Genomic DNA, 23,950 nt, shown 5'->3' on the forward strand with positions numbered 1-23,950 from the left:
GAGGCACTGCCCCACCCGCCCTCCACGGAGGTGAGGCCCTGAGTTCCAGACTGCATCCCCCTACTCGCCCGTCCTCTTGGCCCCGGGGTCCTCCCATAACTGCTGGGTGTCAACGTGGATGCTGAGCCTGCAGTGGAAGGTCCCTAACCAGCTCCTGGGAGCTGGGAGTTGGACATCTGTCTGTCTGTCTGAACTCTTCCCCCCAAAGTGAAGATGGAGCCAGCCTGGGGAGGGGGTGGGAATGTGGGGATGGGAGAAGCATAAGGGTGCCGCCAGCGTCACAGGGCAGGGTTGCAATGTGAGGGCCGGCAGCTTCCTGGACTGGAGCCATCAGTGCGGTAATGGATGCCTGTGGGGTGTGGGCTGCTCCATACAAGATTCCTTGAAGCCAGTGAGGCTCCGAGTGGTTCGTAGGAGGTGGGTCGAGAGCAGTTTCTGGGGAGCAGAGTTAGGGGGATCCTCAGGTCAGGCCCAGCCGAGATGTCCTGATCTCCCAATGTGAGCTAGTTGTTCCCACGTGGCTGCCCTGGTCAGATATCCTGGTTCCTCCTGCCCGTCCTCTTCCCGGGGAGGCCGAGCTGCCCCAGTGCGCCCTGGTGGCCATGGGTCAGTGTGGGACTGAAGAAGGTGGCCGTGAGGAGCAGCGGGGTGAAGAATGGAGAAATGCAACTTAACAAAGGCTTGCAACTAGGCCTGGGGCCCAGGGAGGGTGCTAACGTGCTCTGTTTCTGTCTGACAGCCGTGCAGGAGAAGTGCCCGCGCCAGCCAGTGGCCGGTGCCCCCTCGCCAGAAGAGAGTGGTCCTTGTGGAGGGTCCGCAGTGCTGGAGGGAAGGCTCCTGCTGGAGGTGAGCTCCCTTAACCCCTTGATCACACGCAAGGTCACACACAGTGCAGGCCTCTCCCCAGGGCCCTGAGGCTGTGACCATTTACAATGAACTAGAGTTAAGGCTCTGAGGCGTCTCTGTGGATGGAGCCCCAGGATCTCCTGGGAGCAGCACAAGTCTGGGGGCTCAGGCTCCAGGTGAGTGCTGGACAGAGAGGACCAGCCATGGCCGGGCATCAGATCTAAAAGCCATTTTCATTCTGCATTCTCTGGTTGTGCTTGTCTATGGGAGAACCGAATAAAATACTAAGCAGGATTTTTTTTTTCCTTTCAAATTAAGGACAGGAAATTGTGTATTAAGCTTCCTGTGGTCTGGCAGGTGCGGCTGGCTGGTCCATTTATTGATATTACACGCTGATGGCGAGGGTGGGGTCGGCCCTTTCTTCTGAGATGGACACGCCCCTCCGTGATTCTAGGGTGTTTCCTGACCCTGCCAGGTGGGCCTTTCCATGCAGGATGGGGGAGCCATGCTCTGTTTCTTAGGAGATGTAATGCTGAGGACTTTTCTGGGTTGTGTCAGATCAGTGTTTCACAGAGTGAGAGTGTTGCTGCCTTGCTGGGGCCAAGGACTCTGAGCTCCCCAGGCCCTGGCTTGTCCTTTCTCGGCAGGGCTGGGAGGAAGCAGCCGTCCCTCCGTGGGAGGGTGTGGGGGACACAGGGAGAGAAGCCCATGGCAGGTGGCCCCATAACCAGCAGCCAAGGTGCTTCTGAAGCTCCAGATGCTTCCCCGGGAGGAGCTGGGCTCACGTGTCCCCGCAGAGTGTCCACTTCAGACCCCGACGTCCAGGGCAGAACTGGTTCTTACGCCCCAGCCCCATGTGGTGGGTGGTTCCGTCTCCCAGGTGAAGCCTCCTCTACTCCTCTCCTCCCACATTTGGTTCATCTGTTAGGTCAGTGACGGCGAACCTATGACACACGTGTCAGAGGTGACACACGAATTGATTTTTTTGGTTGATTTTTCTTTGTTAAATGGCATTTAAATATATAAAATAAATATCAAAAATATAAGTCTTTATTTTACTATGGTTGCAAATATCAAAAAATTTCTAAATGTGACCCGGCACCAGAGTTAAGTTAGGGTTTTTCAAAATGCTGACACGCCGAGCTCAAAAGGTTCGCCATCACTGTGTTAGGTGATAGCTGAAGGGCAGAAATGGTGAACTGCTGGTGCCATTTAAGCCGGGTCCAGTACCCCTTCTCTACACGCTGGCAGCAGCTTCGCTCTAGGTGCTTCTTCTGCACCCCAACCTGCTCCGTGGCAACCAGAACAGGCAGAGCCTGAAAGGAGACCCGGGCCCTGCTCCCTGCCTGATGCCCAGGCTCCTGGGATGACCTCCGTGGTTCCTGCGGCTCCTCCCCAGGGGGGGCCAGTCTTGCAAGGGAGGATCGATGGTCCCCTGGGCTCGTCCCTCCCACAGGGACAGGTGGCTGACCATGGCCAGCTGGGGCGGCCTCACTGACCAGAGCAGCGCCAGGCCACTTGGGGGCTGCGTGTGTGAAGTGGGGACACCAGGTGAGGCCCCACCCTCAGGCTCACTCAGCCCCTCAACCCTCTTCCTCTGTCCCCAGCTCTTCAGCCCATCTTCCCTCAATGCTTTCCTGGGTCCCCCTGGCAGCTTCCCTGAGAAGTCTCGTAAGTTCTTTGATGATCAGCTGTCTAACCGGCGTGACCCTCATGGTCCCCACAGGAACCACATGGCCCCCCAGGACCCCATGCTCCCCCACCCCAACATCTCTGCCCTGTTGAAAGGTTTGGGTGTGCTCTCATGAGGATCAGTGAGCTTTTAAATTATTTCCTTTTTAAAAAATAAAAATATGTGAGGAAGTACATTCTTGCCGTCCAGTTTGCTGGGTCCGTGGGTGTTTGGGGGACTCCCGTCCTAGAGGGAGTGTGGGTTTCATTTCAGGTCTGTCTGGAACAGAGCGTGGGTCCAGCCTCAGTATGTGCGTGTGTGTGTTGCGGGGGGAGGGGGGGTGTCATGTTCTCGGTGGAGGAAATACTTCCATACTTCAGTATTTATCAGGTTTTCAGGAAGCAAATTCTTAAATATTATTTTTCCTTAAAAAACTTTTGTCAGTGCTATAGTAAAATTGGAGCTGGAATTGTGGCAGTTGGATTTTATTCTTGGCAAAGATAATTGGCATTACATTTTTATGATTCATGTTCAAAGTTAAGATAATAAAATCTTAATCATAAAATCTTTTAAAAACTTTTGTTCTGAGCTATAAATACAGGAGCTTATGCACAAAGTGCCCAGCCTCCCTGGTGGAGCTCAGGGGACAATTTCACATATGTTCACACATGTCCTCACCGCAGCCCTCGTCCTGCTTCTCTGCTGGGTTTGCAGAGAGCAGCACCCCAGAGGCTGTCTTGTGCATTGTGCAACGTTGCCCTCATGTCGCGGTGCTCGCCCCCCCCCCCCCCCCCCCCCCCCCCCCCCCCCCCCCCTGGTTCTTCTCTGGGGGCTCGGTCTTCCCTGGAGGCCTCAGGGCCGCTGACTGAGGCTGAAGCCCAGGAACTAACCAGGAACTAAGGACCAGGCCTGACTCCTGAGTGCCCACAAGCTTCCTCAGGGGCTGGGAAGGAGGGGAAGGCAGAGCTCATCCCCACTGTCTGCCACTGATTTTCTGAGTTCTGCCCAGCGTGTGGATGTTTTTGGAGCTACCCTCCTGGTGGGACTTTTCCAAGGAAGACGTCCCAAGGCTGAAGGACGCACTGCCCATCTGCTCAGGGCACTGCAGGCTGTCCTGGCGCCCATCCTGCCCTCTGGCCACCAGCCAGGTCGGAATAGTGCTCTCCATGCCGCCTTTGAGAGCATGAGATCTCTAAATGTTTTTGAAGCCTCATTCATTCTGCCACCTCTTGTTTGTGGTTCTCTGTGGCCCACAGGAAGTTTCTGGAAGCTTCCTTTGGTTGCCGTCAGGGAGGTTATGTGGTGAGTGTCCTCTCTCACCTGGTGATTCTCAAACTTTGGGTGAGAGACTCTTCGTGAAGTTTAAAAGTATTCCCAAACAGGGCAAAAGAAGCAGATTAAGCAACAATAACAAGAAAATCCCAGCTTTTATTTCTAATCTTCAATCTCTTGAAGACAGACCAGAAAAAAGGGAGAGGTTTATGGCAGGGCATTAATTCATAAAAAATGTAGAGCTGGTGCAGCCTTTAGAGTGCCTGTGGTCTGATGCCTGTTATTTCAAGATGAAGAAACCAGGGTCTGCAGCTGTTAGGGGCTGGTTCAGGGTCCCCGTTGAGGCTGGGGCTGGAGCTGGACTCGGACCCGTGTTTCTTTGTCTGAGTTTAGTCGCTCTTGGGCTCAGTGGCTCCAAGCCCTTTGCTCCCCTGGGAACCCAGGAGAGACAGACAGACAGACAGACAGAGTTGCCACCCAGTGAGCACTTTGGCACAGGCGCTGCATATGGCCTGGGGGTAGGAGCTTGGTGGGAAGAGGAAACCAGGAGCGGATGTGATGGGATAGAGGGTTCTGCACACACACACACACACACACACACACACACACACACACACATTAGGTGTGAATAGAACAACGCTGTGAGCTTTGAGCAGGGGTCAGAGTGCCTCCGTTTTCATTTCTACTTGTAAGGTGGGCTGCAAGGCCATTGTGTTTAGTGCGGAAATGATCATGTTCGCAGGAACTATGAACTTGGGCCTGGGGGGTGGAGTCAGATTGATGGTATGACTGCTTGACTCTGGCTGGAGTTCAAGTGCATTGTGGCTGCATGATACATTTTCTGAAATTTTTATTTTTAATTTAATTTATTGTGGTTACATTGGTTAATAAAACAGGTATCAAGTGTACAATTCTTATATATTCTATTGTGTATTCACCATCCAAAGTCTAGTTTCCTTCCATCACTATTTATCCCCCCCTTTCCACTCTTCTACCTCCCCCTTTTCCTTCTAATCACCATACTGTCCTCTGTGTCTATGAGGTTGCTTTTTTAAAAAATTTAATCCCTTCTTCTGTTTCACCCAGACCCTCTCCCCTCTGACAGCTGTTGTAAATAGCACTGCAATGAACAGAAGGGTGCATATATTCTTCTGAATCAGTGTTTTGGGTTTCTTTGGATATATTTTCAGAAGTGGAATCACTGGGTTATAAGGCAGTTCCATTTTTAATTTTTTGAGAAGCTCCATACTGTTTTCCACAGTGGCTGTACCAATCTGCATTCCCACCAACAATGCATGAGGGTTCCCTTTTCTCCACATCCTGACCAATACTTCTCATTTGTGGATTTATTGATGATAGCCACACATTTTGACAGGTGTGAGGTGATATCTCATTGTGGTTTTAATTTGCATTTATCTGATGATTAGTGACGTTAAGCACCTTATCATATGTCTGTTGGCCATCTGTATGTCCTCTTTAGAGAAGTGTCTATTCAGGTCCTTTGCCCACTTTTTAAAAATTGGATTACTTGTTTTTTTGGTGTTGAGTTGTTTAAGTTCTTTATACATTTTGGATATTATGCATTATTGGTGAATATATTCTCCCACACAGTCTTTAATCTTGCAACCTTTAGTATGATATTAGCTTACATTTGTTTTATTGTGTTGTTTTGTTTTTTATAGCTATGTTATATCTGATTAAGAAATTTCCCTTTAATTCTTGTTTTCTGAGAGTTCTTATTATGAATGAATGTTAACTTTTGTCAAAGGCGTTTTCTGCATCTATCAAGATGAGCATGGTATTTCTTCTGTTAATATTGTGAATTCTGTTGTCTGATTTTCACATGTTGAGCCCACCTTGCATGCTCAAGATAAATCTTATTGCTGGATTACATTTGCTTATATTTTGTGGGAATACTTGTGTTTACGTTTATGAGAAATATTTTTGTACTTTTCTTTCTTGTAATGTCTTTGTCTAGTTTTGCTATGGTAATGCAGGCTTCAAATTAGTTGAGAGTATTCCCTTCTCTTCTGTTTTCTGGAAGAGATTGTGTAGAATTGGTATTATTTCTTCCTGAAGTGTTTGATGACATTCATCAGTGAAAACAACTGGAATGGAAGTTTAAAAAAATATATATATATATACTTTATTGCCTTCAGAGAGGAAGGAGAGGGATAGAGAGTTACAAACATCGATGAAGAGAGAGAAACATCGATCAGCTGCCTCCTGCACACTCCCTCCTGGGAATGTGCCCACAACTGAGGTACATGCCCTTGACCGGAATTGAACCTGAGACCCTTCAGTCTGCAGATCGGCGCTCTATCCACTGAGCCAAACCGGTTAAGGCTGGAATGGAAGTTTTCTTTGTTAGAAGATTTTTGTAAAGATGAATTCAACTTCTTTAATAGATATAGGACTGTTCGGGTTATCTATTCCAGTGTGAATTTCAGTAGTTAGGGTCTTTCAGCAAATTGGTCCATTTCACCTATTTTATTGAATCTGCAGATACAGAGTTAGTTGTCCATGGTTTTCCCATATTGTTCTTGTAATGCCTATAGTTTCTATAGTGGTGTCTCCTCTTTTATTCCATTGATAATATATATCTTCTTTAAATTTTTCTTAATCAGTTAGATTAGAGGTTTACCAGTTTTTATTTTTTTCAAAGATAAAAGTATTGGTTTCATTGATGGTTGCTATGGACTGAATAATTATATGCCCCCCCCCCAAAAAAAGAAAATTCATATGCGGAGATCTAATCCCCAATATGATAGTGTTTAGATGTGGGGCCTTTGAAAGGTGATTAGGTAATGAGGATGGAGCTCTAATCAATGGGATTAGTACTCATATAAAAGAGGTCCCAGAGAGATCTCTTCCCCATTTGCCATGTGATGTTACAGCAAAAAAGACAGTCATTGATGAATCAGGAAGTGGGCCCTCACTAGACACTGTCATTGGGCGAGGTATTCTGTAAACCTCAGTTACATCCAGTTGGTTGATAATGTTCTAATTTTGTATATCCTTGTTGATTTTCTATCTAGTCTCAACCTTAAAGACAAGAGTTAACCTTTTCCAGTATAATTGTGGATTTTTAAACTTTTCTCAGTTCTATCAGTTTTTGCTTTATGTAGTTTGTAGTTGTGTTGGAGGGTGCATACTCATTTAGGGTTATGTTGTCTTCATGAATTGACTGTTCTGTTGTTATCATTATGTAAAATGATTCTTTATTGTTGATAATTTTCCTTGTTTTAAAGTCTATTTTGCCTGATACTAATATAGCCACTCTGCCTTTCTTTTTACTAATGTTTGCTTGGCATATTTTACTCCACCATCTTACTTTTAATCCATTTATGTTGTATTTAAAGTGCACTTCTTTTTCTTTTTTTAAAACATGCATCTTATTATTTATTTAGATGTTAAATTCTTGCACTGGATTTTTACAGGTTGGTGAACACTGACAAGTTATTTCTCTCACAGAACTATAACCACACCTTCCCAGACAGTATAAATATATGGTTGAACTAACATTAATACACATCACCATTTTATCAATTACATAATAAAACAAATTATCACATATCCAAATATTGAGTTACACATGTGAAAGGCATATAAAATATTAAATGTCTGCTCAATTCATTAGCAGAAACCCACTTTTCTTTTCTTTTTCTTTTTTTGCAAGAGAGGGTGGGTCCTAGCCAGTTTTGCTCAATGGATAGAGCATCAGTCTGTGAACTGAAGGGTCCCAGGTTTGATTCCGGTCAAGGGCACATGCCCAGGTTGCAGGCTCAATCCCCAGTAGGGGGTGTGCAGGAGGTAGTCAATAATTCTCTCTAATCATTGATGTTTCTATCTCTTTCTCCCTCTCCCTGCCTCTCTGAAATCAATAAAAATATATATATTTTTTAAAAGAGACGGTAGGAAGAGGGGAAAAACACACACTTCAAACAAAAATAAGTTGATCAACAACTTCAGAAAGTCTGAAAAAAAAAACCCACAAGCATTTTTATGATTAAGAATTGTTTTTATGATTAAGACTTGTTTGTTTTAATATCAAAGCATCTCTATCTTTAAAAAATATTTACTAAATTAAAGAGCATATTCTGTGTTCTGCACAAAACAAATGCCACATTTTACTAAAAATACTTACTAGCTCCTCCCATTCTTTTCTCAGGCCCTCCCTGTAAGCCGCACCCACGTGCAAACCTTAAAATGAATGTGAGGCTTTCTGTCTGGACACAGTAAAGACATGTGCTTCTGTGCAATATAGATTTTCAAGAGGGAGGTTTTCCCCTAACAGCACAAGATGAGATTTATAAAAGGACAAGACTTGGTATAAAACTTTTTTAGAAGTTGAGCAAACTGTCGTATACTTGTATGAATGTGGGAGATGTGAACATAAGGGGAGCAGGCAAAGATAGGCCCTACTTTCTGTGTTTGAAATGACTGAAAGGAAAAACCACATAAGGTCCAGAGTGTTCAGAGTTCCTGGGATTGTTAGCTCTGTATGAAACTAAAAATATACACATATTGTGCTGGACATTTGGGCACCTAATCTTTCTAAAGCTCTTATATTGATAAGATTCTGGCACTGGAAATAAATTTAAACACATACCTCAATACTTAATGATTTCAGGAAAAGTTCATTGGTATAAATGATAAACACATTTTAAATGCTGAACAGTAAGAATCTTTTGCTAAGGGTCAAAATAAGTTGATCGTCACCCAAACATAGAGGTTGCTATTCTATCAAGCTTGTGGCCTGGGAAAACTGCTTTTCTGTACTCCTAAGGAAGCTTCGTTAGACTTATGCACCAAGCCGACATGTTGGCTAACATGTATGACAGATGAGGTCCTGTCTTAAGTTCCACTTCCAAGGCAATGGCATCGGGCACCCGTTTTAGTGAATGCAGCAGTTGTTTCTGTGGCCATTGGAGTCTTTGAAATGCAGCCACACTTTAGGGCGATACTTCTTCACTGAGTGATTCCATAGGTTGCTCCGTGCCACAGCCTATGGAAGGGCAGAGCAGGGATTGGCTCCCACCGCCCCTCTCAGTGGGACTCTGCAGGGCCCTGGGCTAAGGATGCCCTGCCCGAGGCAGCCCAGTGCGGGGCTGGTGGCAGGGTCAGGGGCCGTCCCACTGTCAGCAGAGATGAGGATCTCGAGTGGAGTGACTCTCCCAGCCCTACAGGATGCTCCCAGAGCTTCAGTGTCAAACCTCGAAGCCGAAGTGCCGGGGGAACTGGACGGGGCAGCTTCTGTCAGGCCTGCGATGCAGTCCCCAAGGCCTCCAGTTCCTGCCCAGACTGAGCCGGGAAGGTGGCTGGGTGCCTGGCTGCCAGTTCTCAGGACTGAACCCTTATTGTAGAGGATTTCCTCTGAGCATCTCACATAGCAGAGGAAACGGAACCCAGTTAGAAACCCATGGGCGACAGGCCTGGGTAATGACACCCAGAATGGACAGCTGGATGGCGACCCATGGACAAGGGTCCTTCTGGGGACACCGCTGGGCAGGATGCTCCCCAGGAATCAAGGTCCATGCAGGCAGCCGGGTCGGGTGCTGCAGTCCTGGCTTTTCAGGGAAACCAGCCATCACATAATGTTTGGTGACGATGCTGATGAGGGTCCTGGGGGTGAGAGGTGGGGGTGAGGGGGTGAGTGGGCACTTGGGTATGAGCGGGACTTGTCAGCAGATCAGGCTGAAGGCGCACATTTTCAAGGGAAAAGCTGTGAATTCAGGCAGTGTTCGTGATAGTTTCATAATTTCACAGAAAGTCCTTGAAAACCAAAGAGAAATAGCCATGGAGGTCACTGGGAACAGTGGTGAGCAGGGCCTGGACCCTGGACCCTGGACGCTGGGCACATGCCTAGGTTGCAGGTTTGATCCCTGGCTTGGTTGCATGCATGCAGGAGGCAACCAATAGATGTGTCTCTCTCGTGTTGATGTTTCTCTCTCTCTCTTCTACTTCTACTCCTTCCCTCCCTTCTACTCTTTCTAAAAATCAATGGAAAAAATATCCTCAGGTGAGGATTAATAAATAAAAAAAAGATGTCATTAAGCTCCTCAGAGAGAACTGAAGGTCGACAAAATGAAAACTGGTTTCTGTAAAAGGGAATATTCAGAAACTTTAAAAAAGAGAGAGAGAGAGATCAACAATTAAAAGCATGAGAGCAAAATTTAGAAATATGTAGGAGAGTCAGAAATTAAAGTTGAGCCTGGCCAGTGTGGGTCAGTGGTTGAGCATCAACCTGTGAACCAGGAGGTCATGGTTCGATTTCCAGTCAGGGCACATGTCCGGGATGCAGGCTCAATTCCCAGTGTGGGGCGTGTGGGAGGCAGCTGATCAATGATTCTCTCTCATTATTGATGTTTCTATCTCCCTCTCCCTTCCTCTCTGAAATCAATAAAAACATATTTATTAAAAAAGAAAGAAATTGAATTTGAAGGGGTCTTTCTAAGAGTAAAAGAAAAGTAGGGAAGAAGGGGAGGAGAAAGTCAGGCAGACTGCCAGACCCCACAAGACCTGAGTAATCTGTTCCACAAAGATCAGAGGGAAGGAAACGGGCAAGGAAGCAACCAGAAGGCTTCCCAGAACCGAGGACCGAGTTTCCGGCGCAGAGGTCCCACTGGGTGACTAGCACAATGGCTGAAAGGACGAGGGTGTTCGCCTTTGTGAAATCCTACACCTGGGACAATGGGAAGCCCTCTGTGCTCCCAGAGAGAGGCCGCTGGAGGCTGGACCGCCAGGAGGACTTGCCTACAAAGCGCTGGAGCGAGTGCTTTCTCACCTGGGACCTGCACACACCTGTTCCTTCCTCAGAGAGGAGGTGGCATCAAGACAGCTTCAGACATCTGGGGCTCAAAGGTTTCCCTCCTCCGCAGGGCCTCTCAGAAGGAGGGTCTCTCCACCAGAAGCAGGGTGATGAGGAGGGGAGGGGGGCAGGCTTCCAGGAGATGGTGGACAGGACACCTACATAGGGAAGATCTGGGGGGCAAGTCAGGGACCATGTAAATAAGGCGACACACAGGCATGTGTTAACTCCAGGCCCAAAGATTGTCGAGGGACAGTGAAGTGTTCAACGTGCATCCGCCTGGCTCAGCGGAGACAAGTCTGTGATAACACAAACACTGCACCTCAGTTTAATTAAAATTATGACACAGCTAAATTAGGACGGGGAGGGGAAGTGAGCGTGCGAGCGTGTATGGTGGGCAGGTACACGTGGCAGCTAGCCAACTGTGACGCCTGAACCCTGGGAAATGGAGAGCAAGCTGTTATGTAAGCCAGCAGCTCAGCAAGCTGAGGTCTGCCCGCCCCCCCGGCCCCCCACTCCAGCCCACCACCGCAGGGCAGGAGCTTCAAGCCACAGCTCCAAGGAGCGGAAGCTGTGGGGCAGGGTCAGGCACGGACTGCTAATTTCAACAGGCGTGGGGTGCCCCATGCCTCTTTTTTTTTTTTTTTTTTTTTAAAAATTTGTCCCAGATCTTAGAGCTTACATTTGACTTTAACCCTTTTGTTATGAGTTTGTCCACAGCTTTCTCCGGGTACCTTGCTACTTGATACATCTTTTGCATTCTTTTCCTTTCAGCTCTTCTTCTCTGTTTGAGTCTGCCTCCTGCAGACGAACATGAGGCACCCTTCCCCCAAACGTTCTCCCAGGGGTTATTTTAACCTATTTGTACTTCTTGTAATCACTCTAATTTGTGGGCTGATTTCTGTCATCATATTTCCTATTTCCCATTTACTATCCCTTCATTAGTTTCCTTTTCTCTCTCTAGCTCCTCATTTATAGATTGAACTTTCATATGCTTTTGTTCTTTTGGGATTGCCTTTAGCATAAGCCCTTTTCATGTTGGTTTTATCTGATTTATTAGACTTATCAGTGTTTGCATTTCCCCAACAAGACTTGCCCCTGGCATATGCTTGGGTCTTCTGGTTCCCTGCCCCACCTGCCTCCCATCCCTGAAACTTGCACATCGATTTGGTCTAGAAGTTGAGTCCTGGATGGCACAGGTTCTTAGCTTTGTTCCTAGCTTTTTAAAAGACTCCTCTTTAAAGTTTACTGGGACTTGGTCGCCATCCTTGTCATGTCTAGCAGCCCGGATGTGTTTCTCTTCGAGTGATTCCCCCAAAGTGTTTTCCTTGTGGCTCTGGGTGTGAAATCTTCCTTGGTCCCCCCGCCCCGTGCTGAAATGTTACACCTTCACATCTGGATAATAATTGGGCTGAATATACAATTTTAGGTTCAAAGTTTTTACCCTTCAACATTGAAAAATATTGTCGCGTGGTTTGCAGTGTCCTTGTGGCTGCTGGTGTGGAGCAGCCTGAGGGGTTCGATTCCCGTTTGTTCTTGCCATTTCTCCCAACTTTGGGATTCTTTCTTTGGCTTTGATGTTCTTACATTTCTTTCTTTTAAAAAAAGATTTTCTATTGATTTTTAGAGAGAGAGAAAGAGAGAGGGAGAGAGAAACATCGATACGATCAGCTGCTTCCTGCACGCCCCTCACTGGGGATCGAGCCCCCAACATGGCCATGGGCCCTGACCGGGAATTGAGCCAGCAGCCCTTTGTGGCACAGGACGAGCCACACCAGCCAGGGCAGATATTTTTAAATGTCACTGTGTCCTTTGCCCATGTCACCTGTGTGGTGCTCTGCACTCTGTCCCTTTGAGCTGTTCCGTCGTTCATACAACCTTGTCCGCTCTGCGTCATTGTTGCATCGACTGGAGCTGCAGTTGTCCAGGTGCTGGCCCTTCTACACCATCCCCTCCTGACCGGCTTCTCTTATATTCTGCCTGGCACCCCCCTCCCCAGCTGCCTCAGGGGGTGGTAGAGCCATCAGTCCAAACCCCTCAGCTGTTTTCCCTTTCACCATTTTCATTCCTAGTATTTCCAGTTGGTTTGTTTGTACCATTTTTTGTTCTTGTTTCATTTTGCTGGTAGCTTTTCTTACCTCCTCAAATATCTGTATTTGAATCATGCTTGTCTCAGCTCTTTGGCGTCTGCTCTGTGCTGCCCACGTGCTGGGCATCTCCCGGGCTCCTGTGCGCTCTGTTCCTGCAGGTGTCTGACACCAGCTCCCCTGGTTAGCTGTGTGTGTTAGCTGAGGGTCAAGGTCGGAGAGGAGGGGAGGGAAGGTGCTAGGTGGCGGTTTGCCTCCCCTTTAGAAAGGGGCACCGTAGGAGGAGCCCCCGGCCTGGGGTTTGCAGCAGAAGAGGAGGAGAGGTGGGTACCTGGAGGGCAGCTCAGCTCTGTACCTCCAGCCCTGCCCTGTGGTCCCACCAGGCAGAGGCTGTCCCCAGACAACGGAGAGGGGCAGCAGTGTAACATAGAACAGATTTCTCCCACCTGTTCTCTGCCTCCCCAAAGCCCCTGCAGGTTGCAACCTCCAGTCTCCTCCTCACCCAGCCCAGGCCGCCTTGGGCGACTGGGAGGAGTTGGGGGCCCACCTGCCCATCTTTGTGGCCCTCTCACCCTCAGACAATTGCATCCTTCAGGAACTGCTCTCAAGTGCTGTGGCTGCTTCGTGGCAGGGAGTCAAGCCTGAGTGTACTGTTTGTGGGATCTATAAACAGCCAGTGATTCCGCTCCCCAAGCAGGAACGCCGTTCGCACGCACGCTGGCTGGCCGAGGAGAGGCCCAGCGAGTGATCTGGCTCCAGGAGGCCGAGCCAGCTGCCTGACACCCGCGGGTTGGTGCCCGCTTGCTCGCTGGCTCGCGTGACTAGCGGGCCTCGGCCTTGTGTTGTTGCTTGGTGACCTTGGCAACGGCTCTCAGGGGACTTCTCTGCTCCCCGCTGCCCTTTATTCCGGAGGAGCAACAAGGGGCTGTGAGAATTGTTCCTTTTCCCTCTTTTTTTCCTCTGCCATGACCTTGACAAATCCATCTCTGAAATGCTTGCTGCTTATTTTTTTTGCCACAGGACTGGAAGAGATCAGGATATTCAAGGGACTGGCCAAAGGAAGCCCTGGCTTTCTCAGATGTCCCTTCTCCCCCAGAAGGGGCCGAGGGTGGCAACAGTGTCAGTGGCCAAGCCGGCCTGGAGGCATGGGCACCTCAGACCCTATCTGTGAGTGGCAGGTGCACGTTGCGTGACGTTCGGTAATTGAATGTAGATGTGATTATTTTCTTCTTTTAAAAAAGTGCAGCCTTCAGCTTGGGGCCAAATCCCTTTTTCCACTTGGAAAAGTGATCTCATTTTCCATGTACCATGTTTAAAAAAACACACACACAAAACTCGTGTAGGATTAAAAAGAGAGAGAGAAAACAAACAAATGCTCGCGATGCGTATTTGAAGGATGGTCCCACATGTGTAAAAGTATTTGGCGCGAGGACTCTGGACCAGAAAGTCAGTCTGATATTGAATCCATATGACTCGGCAAACAGCATTTTATGGTCTTTCATCTTTTTTTTTAAAATTTCTGCTTTGTGAGTTAAAATTAAGGTTGTTTTGGTTGTGACTAATCTCATAAAATCTTTTTTAAGAAGGCATTTTATATGCTCAAGCCTTGAGCATTTCTTTGCTCTTTGAACTATTATTAGTAGGACATCAGTAAGCGGCAACCTCAGCATTGGGAGAAGCTGTGGGGGAACCGGTGCCAAGCCCGGGCGCCCACTTCCTCTACCCGGGCTGCTCCCCAAGTTGATGGGCATGGAGGATGGGGCTGCCCAGAACCTGCAGGTGGCTGCACCCCTTCAGCTTGCCCAGGAGATGGACTTGAGGTCCCTCGAGGTCACTGTTGTCCAGCACTCGTGTGTGATTGGACTCTGACCACTGCCCTTTTAGCGTATGTTCCCTGGACCACATGGCCTGCTGGTTACCTCAAGTTTTCACTTTTTAGCGATTTGCTGTGGTCACCAATAGTCGCTCTGAGAGTCTATTAGAGTTGACATCTTATCTTCCAACACCTTCTTGGTGGAGCCCAGCATTGCCCCAACCTACCTCTGCCCAGATCCTGGGGATGGGGCTGCAGGGGACTGATGGAGTCGATGTTAGATGGGCAGCCTGCAGGGTCCCCCATCCTGGGATGTTGTTACTGGCTCCTAATCAGGCATGAGCCGCTGTGGTGACAGCACTCTATCCACTGAGCACCTGTGAGAGCCAGGCATTGAGCTTTCCTGGTTTGTCTGAGCATGCCCCTGTCACCACCTGGGAACTGGTTGGTGCCAGCCCTGTTCTCCCTACCCAGGCCTTGAACCCACATCCCCCATCACTGCCAGCCCCAGAGCCTCAGCTGTGCCCAGGTCCTGCCAAGCACGGGGTGGGGACGATGTGTGCACAAGTTCCCATCAAATCCAGGTGAGCGGGAACGCCGGGGTTTCTGAGATGAAGCACGTTGAAGCCATTGCAGGACGGCCATGAGATGCAGGCTGCGTGCCACGGCACCATCTATTCTTTTACAGAGATTTCCAGCTCTGCAGGGTGGCAGAAAATGCACTCACTGTCTTACTGGTACCCCCATCGTCACAGCAGCATCATTCACAGCAGCCAGAAGTGGAAGCAGCCCAAGTGTCCATCGATAGGTGAATGGAGAAGCACAATGTGGTCCATCCACACACTGGGATATTACTCAGCTCTAAACAAGGAAGGAAATTCTTATATACGCTACATGAACCTTGAGGACATTATGCTGAGTGAGATAAGCTGGTCCAAAAAGGACACATCCTGTGTGAACGTGAGACCCTTAGAGTTGTCCAATTCATAGAGACAGAAGGTAGGAGGCCAGGTGCCAGGGCTGGGAAAAGGGAATGGGGAGTTACTGTTTAATGGGCACAGAGTCTCAGTTTGAGAAGATGGAAAAGTTCTGGAGATCATGGTGGTTATGGCTGCACAACAATGTTAATATGCTTGATGCCAACAAACTGTACACTTAAAAATGGTTAAAGTGGTGACTTTTATGGTATATATATCGTACCACAATTTAAGAAATTTAGTTTAAAACACTGTCATAGCCCTACCCGGTTTGGGTCAGTGGATAGAGTGTCGGCCTGCAGACTGAAGGGTCCCAGGTTTGATTCCAGTCAAGGGCATGTACCTTGGTTGCGGGCACATACCCAGTAGGAGGTGTGCAGGAGGCAGCTGATCGATGTTTCTGTCTAATCGATGTTTCTAATTTTCTATCCCTCTCTCTTCCTCTCTGTAAAAAAATAAATAAAATATTTAAAAAACTGTCATAAAAAATGCACGGCCTTGGCTGTGTTGGTGGTCTGAGGGACACAGAAATCTGGCTGTAGTGGGTCCCAGCATGGTCACAGGTGCTAACGGTAAAGGCGCTTAGGGACAACCTCCGGGCTGGGGCAAGTGGATGAGCCGGTCTCAGATTTTTAAGTAAAATGTCTCTGAAGTGGCCCAGGACACAGCTGTGGGGAACATCCACACTCAATGACTGCCAGGCAGGGAGCTGAGCCTTGGAGGCCAGGACTGATCTGTTTAGGAGAACACCCACATAGTGCAGCTTTCGCACCCTCCACTCAACCCACTTCATGTCCCAGAGTTTGACCCAAATGCCAGGGAAAAAGCTGTGTCCTGTCTGCACTCATCAGACCAAGCAAATCGGGTCTTTTTGTTAAATGATATGAACAAAGAAATCTCAAATATTTCGCAGGTTTTTCACTAAGAAATACTGTGTATCTGAGAGCAGAGTCCCTGGGGAGACTGTGGCACATTCACAAACTCCGGAATAACCCCGTAGGACGAGGCCCCGGCAGACACTGCACGTCCCACTCTACTCGGCGATGTTAGGACAGTGGGACCAGGCACTTCTCTGTGGAGCCGCACAGAAATTGAAACGACAAATAGCACAGTCTGTTTAGTTCCCGGAGACACTGTGGCGGACGCCTATGTTGCACGGGTCAGCTTCCCACTCTTTAGAAGTACATCGGGGTCCAGGGATGGGTTGCTGATAATGGGCTTTGGGATGATTTGTGGTCATCGTCTCTGGCTGGACCATTTAAAGCGGCCACCGCAGCTGCAGTGCCGCATGAGCTGGGATTTCTTGTTCAGAAAACTCAGCACGAGGGTCTAAATCACACTGTGAAGTCACTGCCCTGGTGTTTGCATCTCTGTCAGGAAAGTGATCTGAACCATTGAAATAAGGCAACAAGCCCAGCCAGAGTGGGGCTCAGTTGGTTGAGCATCATCCCATTCACCGAAAGGTTGCTGGTTCGTTCCCAGTCATAGCACATACCTGGGTTGCAGGTTTCACCTCTCTCTCTCTCTCTCTCTCTCTCTCTCTCTCTCTTTCTCTTCTCCTTTCTCCCTTCCTCTCTCTTTACTTCCTCTCTTTAAAAGTCAATTTTCAACTTAGGTCATAGAAGCCACCTACACACATTGAGGAGCAGGTGCAGTCCATGGAAGACAAGGGGTCATTTTCATTCCTTCACCTCTACCCTGCTTCTCATAGACTCTATGGCTTAGAAGACATGGAAAAGAAGATGAAAGGAAAGGGAAGGGAAGGGAAGGGAAGGGAAGGCAAGGGAAGGCAAGGGAAGGCAAGGCAAGAGAAGAAGGTAACAACTTGGATGGCACCTTTCCATTCAAGGATCATCCAGGAACTTAATTTTGCATCTAACAGCCACTAGGTCCTGACTGCCTGGGGTTATCTCGCTTCCCAATAGTTTTTACGCTGGTTTTAACATCTCACTGCTTCCCTCTTGAGTAGAACTGTATTTTCATGAGCACCGTGGCCTTTCCTTTCTGAATGATGCCTTCATGGTTGAAGTGTTGGAACGAGAGAGCAGTCAGGCTTCACTCTCTCCGTCCACATAACCAGTTGTCCCAGATACGTCTGTGTAAAGGACTTCCTTCCCCCACTGGCCTGAGCCAGCGCCTCCACTGAACACTGCCTGTCTGTCCGTACACCATGCAGCCTTAGTTACCATGGCCTTCGAGTCAGTCGGGAAGGCAGTCAGCATAAGTCCTACAGTTCGGTTCTTTACCAAGATTGCTTTGGCGAGTCTGGGCCCTTTGTATTTCCATATAAATTTTAGAATTAGCCTGTCAATTTCTACAAAAAAGAAAAACTCTACTGTGATAGGATTGGGATTGCTTTATATTGATAGATGAATTTAGAGGGACTTTCCATCAGGAACTTGCATATCTCAGTGTGCTTACATCTCCTCTCTGTACTGTCATTGCTTTCAGCATGTAGGTCTTACACATGTCTTATTAGATTTTTTCCTAGGTTATTTATTTTTTTAATCTTTATTTCATCTGGGCTTGAAGTTGTCTTTGTGGGATAGTTTTGATTACAACTTCAATTTGTTTAATAGATATTGGGCTATTTAGATTTTCTAGTTCTTTTTGTATGACTTTTTTAGTGTCTTTCAAGAAATGTGTTCATTTCATTTAAATTGCTTATTTCATTGAATATCAGTCTTACTATTCTTTTAATATCTGTAGGATCTGTAATAATGTAGTCTTTAAAATTCCTGGTGTCAGTAATTTGTGTTTTCCTTGATCAAGCTTGCTAGGGATTTACACTTTTATTAATCTTTTCGAAGGACCAAAGTTTTATTTTATCGATGACCTTTACTATTTGACTGCTTTAGAAAAATTTCCTTGATTTTTACTCTTGTTTTTACTTTTCTTTCCTTCTATTTACCATGGATTTCATTGGCTTTGTTCCCTAGTTTCTTGAGGGAAGGTTCTATACTTTTCCTTTTGAAACAGTCATTTTAGGCTCACTGGGACTTCATGTTGCCTTTCTGCTTATAAATAACTTAAAGTTTACCAGTCTCCTGTGTCCTCATCAAGTCGAGGGCAAGGGTTGTTCAGCTTTGCTTGTTCCTGTTGCTCTCCATCATGTTTTAGATGTGTGGGGATTGGATCTCTGTGTCTGCCATTATCCTAGGCTGCCTAGAAATATCCAGTATCAGTAATTTAAATGCTCTTAGAAGTTTATAAACCCTAATGGGAAAATTAGCACATGAACTACATGGACGGTTTACCAAAGAAGAAATACAAGTTACCGATGACTGTATGGAATGTTTTCAATCTCATTGATAATGAAAGAAATGAAAATCCTAGTAATGATAAAATAATTTATCACTCATCAAATTGGCAAAGGTTTAAAAAAGAAAATTAAAAAAGGGAAAAATACCCAGATTGTCAAGAATTAAGAGAAGTATTATGATATACTTTGGATGGCCACACACTTAATGAATGTTAATTTAAGTCTCTAAATGTCTGTGTTTTAAAGATGCAAGTTGAAATATTTATGAACTCCACTGACTGGGTGTCTCAACCTCCCTCACCTCCAGCTTCTGTGCTGGCAGAACGGAGTAACAGCTGTTCCTGCCTCATGGAGGCGACGTGAAATTAAATGAGACATTCCACATAGGATGCCTGACACCCATGGGTACCCACACACCCTGTGCTGTCCTTACTTTATCATGGTGATGGTGATGATGAAGGAGAAGATAATAGATAGATGGTAGATAGATGATTGATAAATAACTAGATTATAGATAGATAATAGATAGAAAGATAGATGATATGTAGATAATAGATAAATAATAGATAGTATTTGGTAGATAGATGATAGATAGAATACTTATTGGTCATGCAGTTAGGTTCTATGTGCATCTTCACTAGTGATGTCTCTGGAAGCCACGGCAGGATGATCGAGAGGGCTTGCTTTGCAAATGGAGACTTTAAGTCAAGTACAACAGCCACATCCCAACTTTTCTCCACACACACAAAGTCCACAATAATTATAGATATAACACATTTAATCATCATAAAAGCATTGTGAATACCAAACACAAGCAAATTTAAAATCAAGATGAAATGGATGCATAGTTACAAAATATTTTAAGATGCCAAAACTTACATTTAAATAATTTAAGTCTGAATATACTAACAGCCATTAAATAAGTGAGATAGTACTAAGATCTACCCATTTTCATTTACCATCTCCCCAGAATACACCCAAACTGGAGGATCTAAGAGGTGAGGTGAACCAAACTCTCACAGAACACATGAACCCCGTCTTACATAAATGGGTCCAGAAAAATGAAAGCAGGGGGAGGGGAATCGACTCATGCCTGATGGTTATGTGTACTTGACCCCCAACTTAGAAAAGTGTCAGTCTGGCTTTTCCTTAAATATGGAATACATTTATGAAAAACTCCCCAGTGAAGTGAATCAATTCACAGCATTTAAAGTTATGATTAGATATGTTTACCCCTGTGTGCCAGTGATTCTTCATCGGGAAGCCTGTTCCTGTAAGTCACCACATTAATAGACTAACAAAAACATATGTGGTTATTTCAGTAGATACAGAAATAGCACTTGATGGAGTTCAACACTTTTTCATGATATCACCCTTTAGGAAAACCAGAACACAGTAAAGGAGGTGAACGCGTGAGGAAGTCACACAGGTGAAATGAAAGGCTTGTGTTTAGTTTCAGGTACTGATGGGGTGTCATCTTGTCCTGATGATGTTTACTTGTTATAAAGCAAATTTGTAATCATCGCAAGAACAGGACCCCAAGTCTTTTTTTTTTAAAATTATAAAGGCAGTATTTATTAAAATACATTTCATTTTCAAAATTAAGCTATCAGCTATTAAAGTGTGTGTACATTTGGGGGGGTACCTTGTATATAGATTTATAATTATATACTTAAAAGTTAACTTTCTTAAAAGAATACTTCTCATTTCATGTGCCATGCATGCACTGATACTTTTTATTCTAATTTACTTTACTAAAGGCTGATTTAACCTCCTAAATTGATTCACGATCCACACGAATGGGTGGTAACTGTATGAAAAGTACTTTAGGTGCTGTTCTCTGAAACAAGCAGTAGTGAGACATAACCAGTGATGTGCTTTGGAAGATAAAACTAAGCAGCAGCAAAAGTGATGAGAAAAGAAAGGAGAATGTAACAATAATACAGGAGAGTGAATGGGAATGAAGAGAGCATTTCAGGGGCTTTTGTTTAACACAGAGTAATATGAACTTACTGACTGGGTGTGCAAGGCAAAGGAGACAGCAGAGCCAGACAATGCTGTGACTTCCAGCCCCGGTGGCTGTGCACATGGAGTGCCTGTAAAAGGAATGGGGAAGTCAGGGAGAGGCAAGTATATGTGTATGTAAGATTATCAATTCTATTTTGAACAAGAATGTTTGTAAGATTCGGAGAAAATTGATAGTAGGTAACCTGACTGTAGCACAGAAATTAATATTAGACCCAAACAGAAATGCATGGTTTAACAAAAGGGTAGTTCAAGTTATCACAGAAGATGAGATACCCAAAAAATAAAGGGGGGGGGTAGTTTATCTTTATGTTTAAGAGAAGGAAAAGAAAGAGACGTTCCATAGGGAATGAGTTAAAAGTGGAAAATGCTACTTAGGTGGAGAGCTCAGGGCTGAGAAAACAGCACTGGATTTAGCTAATAAGAATAAGAGGTGTCATACTTGAGTGAGTGGTGGGGGAAGCCAAATTCAAAACGGTTAAGCGTGAGCGATGGTGAGAAAATGAAATAAATTCAAGTTTGTCTAGGCCCTTCCCGGATCGTCTCATGCCAGAAGCGCTGGTTAGATGTGTAGTCATAGGGCTCTTTGGGGGGTGGGGATTGTGTCTGCGGCCTCCAGACAGTGATCTGGGTGATTAAGTTGAGCTTTTCGTGGATAAGTGTTCTCTAAGGCCCAGGCTAGCATCTGCTCGTTGGCCTCTTACACGCTGTCAGCGGCCCGCATCAGCGCCACGGTGCTCCCCGCTCCCCGCTGCGCTCCGGGCCTGGACGTGGGAGGCGAAGGCAGCGAGCGTTTCTTGGGCGGTGAAGTGGGCGCCGCGCATAATCAAGCCGTGCGCATCTCCGAAAAGCATATCCACGCAGCGTTCGGAGCCGTCGTGCCTAACATCCACAATCACGGAGCATTTCAAGTTGGTGGCGCGGACCTTCTCGCGGCTCACCGCCTGGAGGAAGGTCCTCGTAGACTCCACATTGTTCTCAAAGGGGCAGAACTGAACCCGAACCTCCTTGACGGCCAGAGTCCTAGCCGAGCCAAGGCGGCCACTGCCATGGTAACCTCAGGAACCCAAGTCTTGAACCTCATAAACCATGACCAAGTGCCCATGTCATCTGCTAACTGGGGACCTGTTGCAAAATGGTCATAAATAAATGGAAAGGAAGCATTTCTGGGAGTTATGAATGCAGACTACAAAGCAGGGGAGAAAAGGTTGAAAGCTCAAGCAAAACGATGCTTGTACTTTTTCATTCCGAGTGATTGGATGAGTGTATCTAGAGGCCAACTTGATTTTTATTTCTTCCAGTCTCTGGACGGCTTTGCTCTGGTGGTGAGTGCGGAAGGGGTGATATTTTATGCATCAGCAACGATCGCGGACTACCTGGGCTTCCACCAGGTGAGTAAACCCTCTCTCTGCCGTGTGATAGGTCCCGTTAACCTGTGGATGCTCATTGTCTTCAAGGTTTAAACATCTCCAAAGTCTGCTTTTCTTATCACAGAGGTTTTAGCAGGTAAGCATTTCCACACCTCAGCTTTGTCTGAGGTTCGGTCACAGCAAGAGGTGTGACGTGTCCAGGGTGTCCCGAATCTAAAGAGCAGCGATGGTGCCGACTGTGGCACAGCCCCCACACTTGTCATGCTCTGGCTAGCCCTTGCCAGCAGCATGGATGTCTTCAACACCAGGACAAAGTGTGTTCTGGAAACACCCTCTTGGATGCGCAGATAATCCACTTGGGACGTTACCGCAGACCAGCCAGGGGGTGGTTCCAGACATTGGGGCCAAGAGCTGTGGCCAAGGCCCATCAAATGCTGGGACCCAGAAGGGCAGCTCCTCTAAGAAAAGGTGCAGTGAGAAGTCCCACCCAAAACCCAGGAAAGGAAAAGGACACTTCTCTGTGACACTCCTGAGAGGCGTCCCCACACCAGCCCCACGACAGGGGAGGCTGCCTGGGGTGTTTGTCCCCTTGGCTGCCCTCAGCAGTGTGTGACATACACCGTGCCCAGATCCTGAGATGAATCTCTCATTCCTAGGACAATACAAGCACCAGGCGTGGCCAGCTTAGCCCTGGTACCCTCCCGTTCCCCTGTCCCCTCCTGTACACCCCAGAAGCTCTGGGGTGCCTCATTTACACAGTGCTGTTCACCCCTAGGTGGCCAGTAGATTGGTGGGCACAGCTGGGGTTAATGGCTCGCTCGCTGGTGGACAGGGCAAGAATATGGACACGACTTGATTCCAGCCCCCAGGTGGTGAAGATTTAACGGACTTCCCTCAGTTGCCTTCGCAGGGCTGAGTCTAGAGAGACGCTGTTTGGTTTGCCTTTCCGTGCTGTCACCAAGAGTTGCCCTGTGAATTCTTTAGCCGTTATTCGGAGGTCTTAGCGCAGACGTTGGCTCGGTGATCAAGGCAGGGGTCCTGTAGAGCAGCCTGGTTCCAGGTCCGAACTTGTCATTGGACCTTTGTTTTATTGGAGCTTGGTTATTTCCCTCCAAGAGTTAGAAGTAAAAAAAAAGTTTTCCCTTTTATTATAAGGAAATTGTTTCCAAATGCCATTAAATCAGGCATCGACTCTAATTTATGCAAAATATTTCATAAAAATCTGAGAACAGCTTTGTGCTATTGTGAGCTCCTTGTGCAAAATGATTTACAAAGTCAGGAGCCAGATTCTTCCTATCACAGCCGGAGCCCAGTGTCTATCTCAGGCCCAGCACTTTTTGTGGTGAATACATAGGTTTAGGCATATATTTCAGTCACCGTTTTTTGATTGAAGAAGTTGTCTGTCCTCGCACAGGGCAGCAGTGGGGAGACTGTCCCCGTGTGAGCCACGGCGCCCGTGGAGCGTGTTGACTTTGCACAAAAAAGTAAAGATGATAATTGTTGGCATGAGGATTTTGTTCAAGTAATGTTTTTATTCTTAACTCCATAATGACGGTTTAGAGCTAAAATAATGGCTGCTTTTACTTGATCAAAGCCATGTTTTTGTCTATTTGAATAATTGTTATATTATTCTCTGACTTCCTCGCATTTTTCCCACCATTTACTCCTCTTGACCTCACTTCCTAGGAATCAAGCTCTAGGAGATTAAGTAAGAAGAAGGGTGGTCAGACGTGCCACACTAATTATTACAATACAGGTCCTTGTTTCCTCAAACTGAAAAAAATTCACATTTAATGTCTTCAAATTGGCCTAAGT

The 23,950-nt window shown here is 46.6% G+C and overlaps 2 protein-coding genes across 2 annotated transcripts in view; one reads left to right on the top strand and one right to left on the bottom strand.

Moving 5' to 3' along the window:
• Nucleotides 1-23,950, top strand: part of AHRR (aryl-hydrocarbon receptor repressor) — a 65,048-nt gene that overhangs the window by 25,903 nt on the left and 15,195 nt on the right. Inside the window, exons 3-4 of the mRNA XM_006762449.2 lie at nt 740-846; nt 22,067-22,156. Coding sequence (XP_006762512.1) covers nt 740-846; nt 22,067-22,156 — 197 coding nt within the window. The remainder of the gene's footprint in view (nt 1-739; nt 847-22,066; nt 22,157-23,950) is intronic.
• On the bottom strand, nt 20,447-21,816 carry LOC102767104 (39S ribosomal protein L53, mitochondrial-like). The gene is given in 2 exon segments (XM_015563089.1): nt 20,447-21,783; nt 21,786-21,816. Coding segments are annotated over 2 exon segments (339 nt in total). The 3' UTR covers nt 20,447-21,475.

Source organism: Myotis davidii, unplaced genomic scaffold (genome assembly GCF_000327345.1).
Source record: "Myotis davidii unplaced genomic scaffold, ASM32734v1 scaffold135, whole genome shotgun sequence".
NCBI classification, from domain to species: domain Eukaryota; kingdom Metazoa; phylum Chordata; class Mammalia; order Chiroptera; family Vespertilionidae; genus Myotis; species Myotis davidii.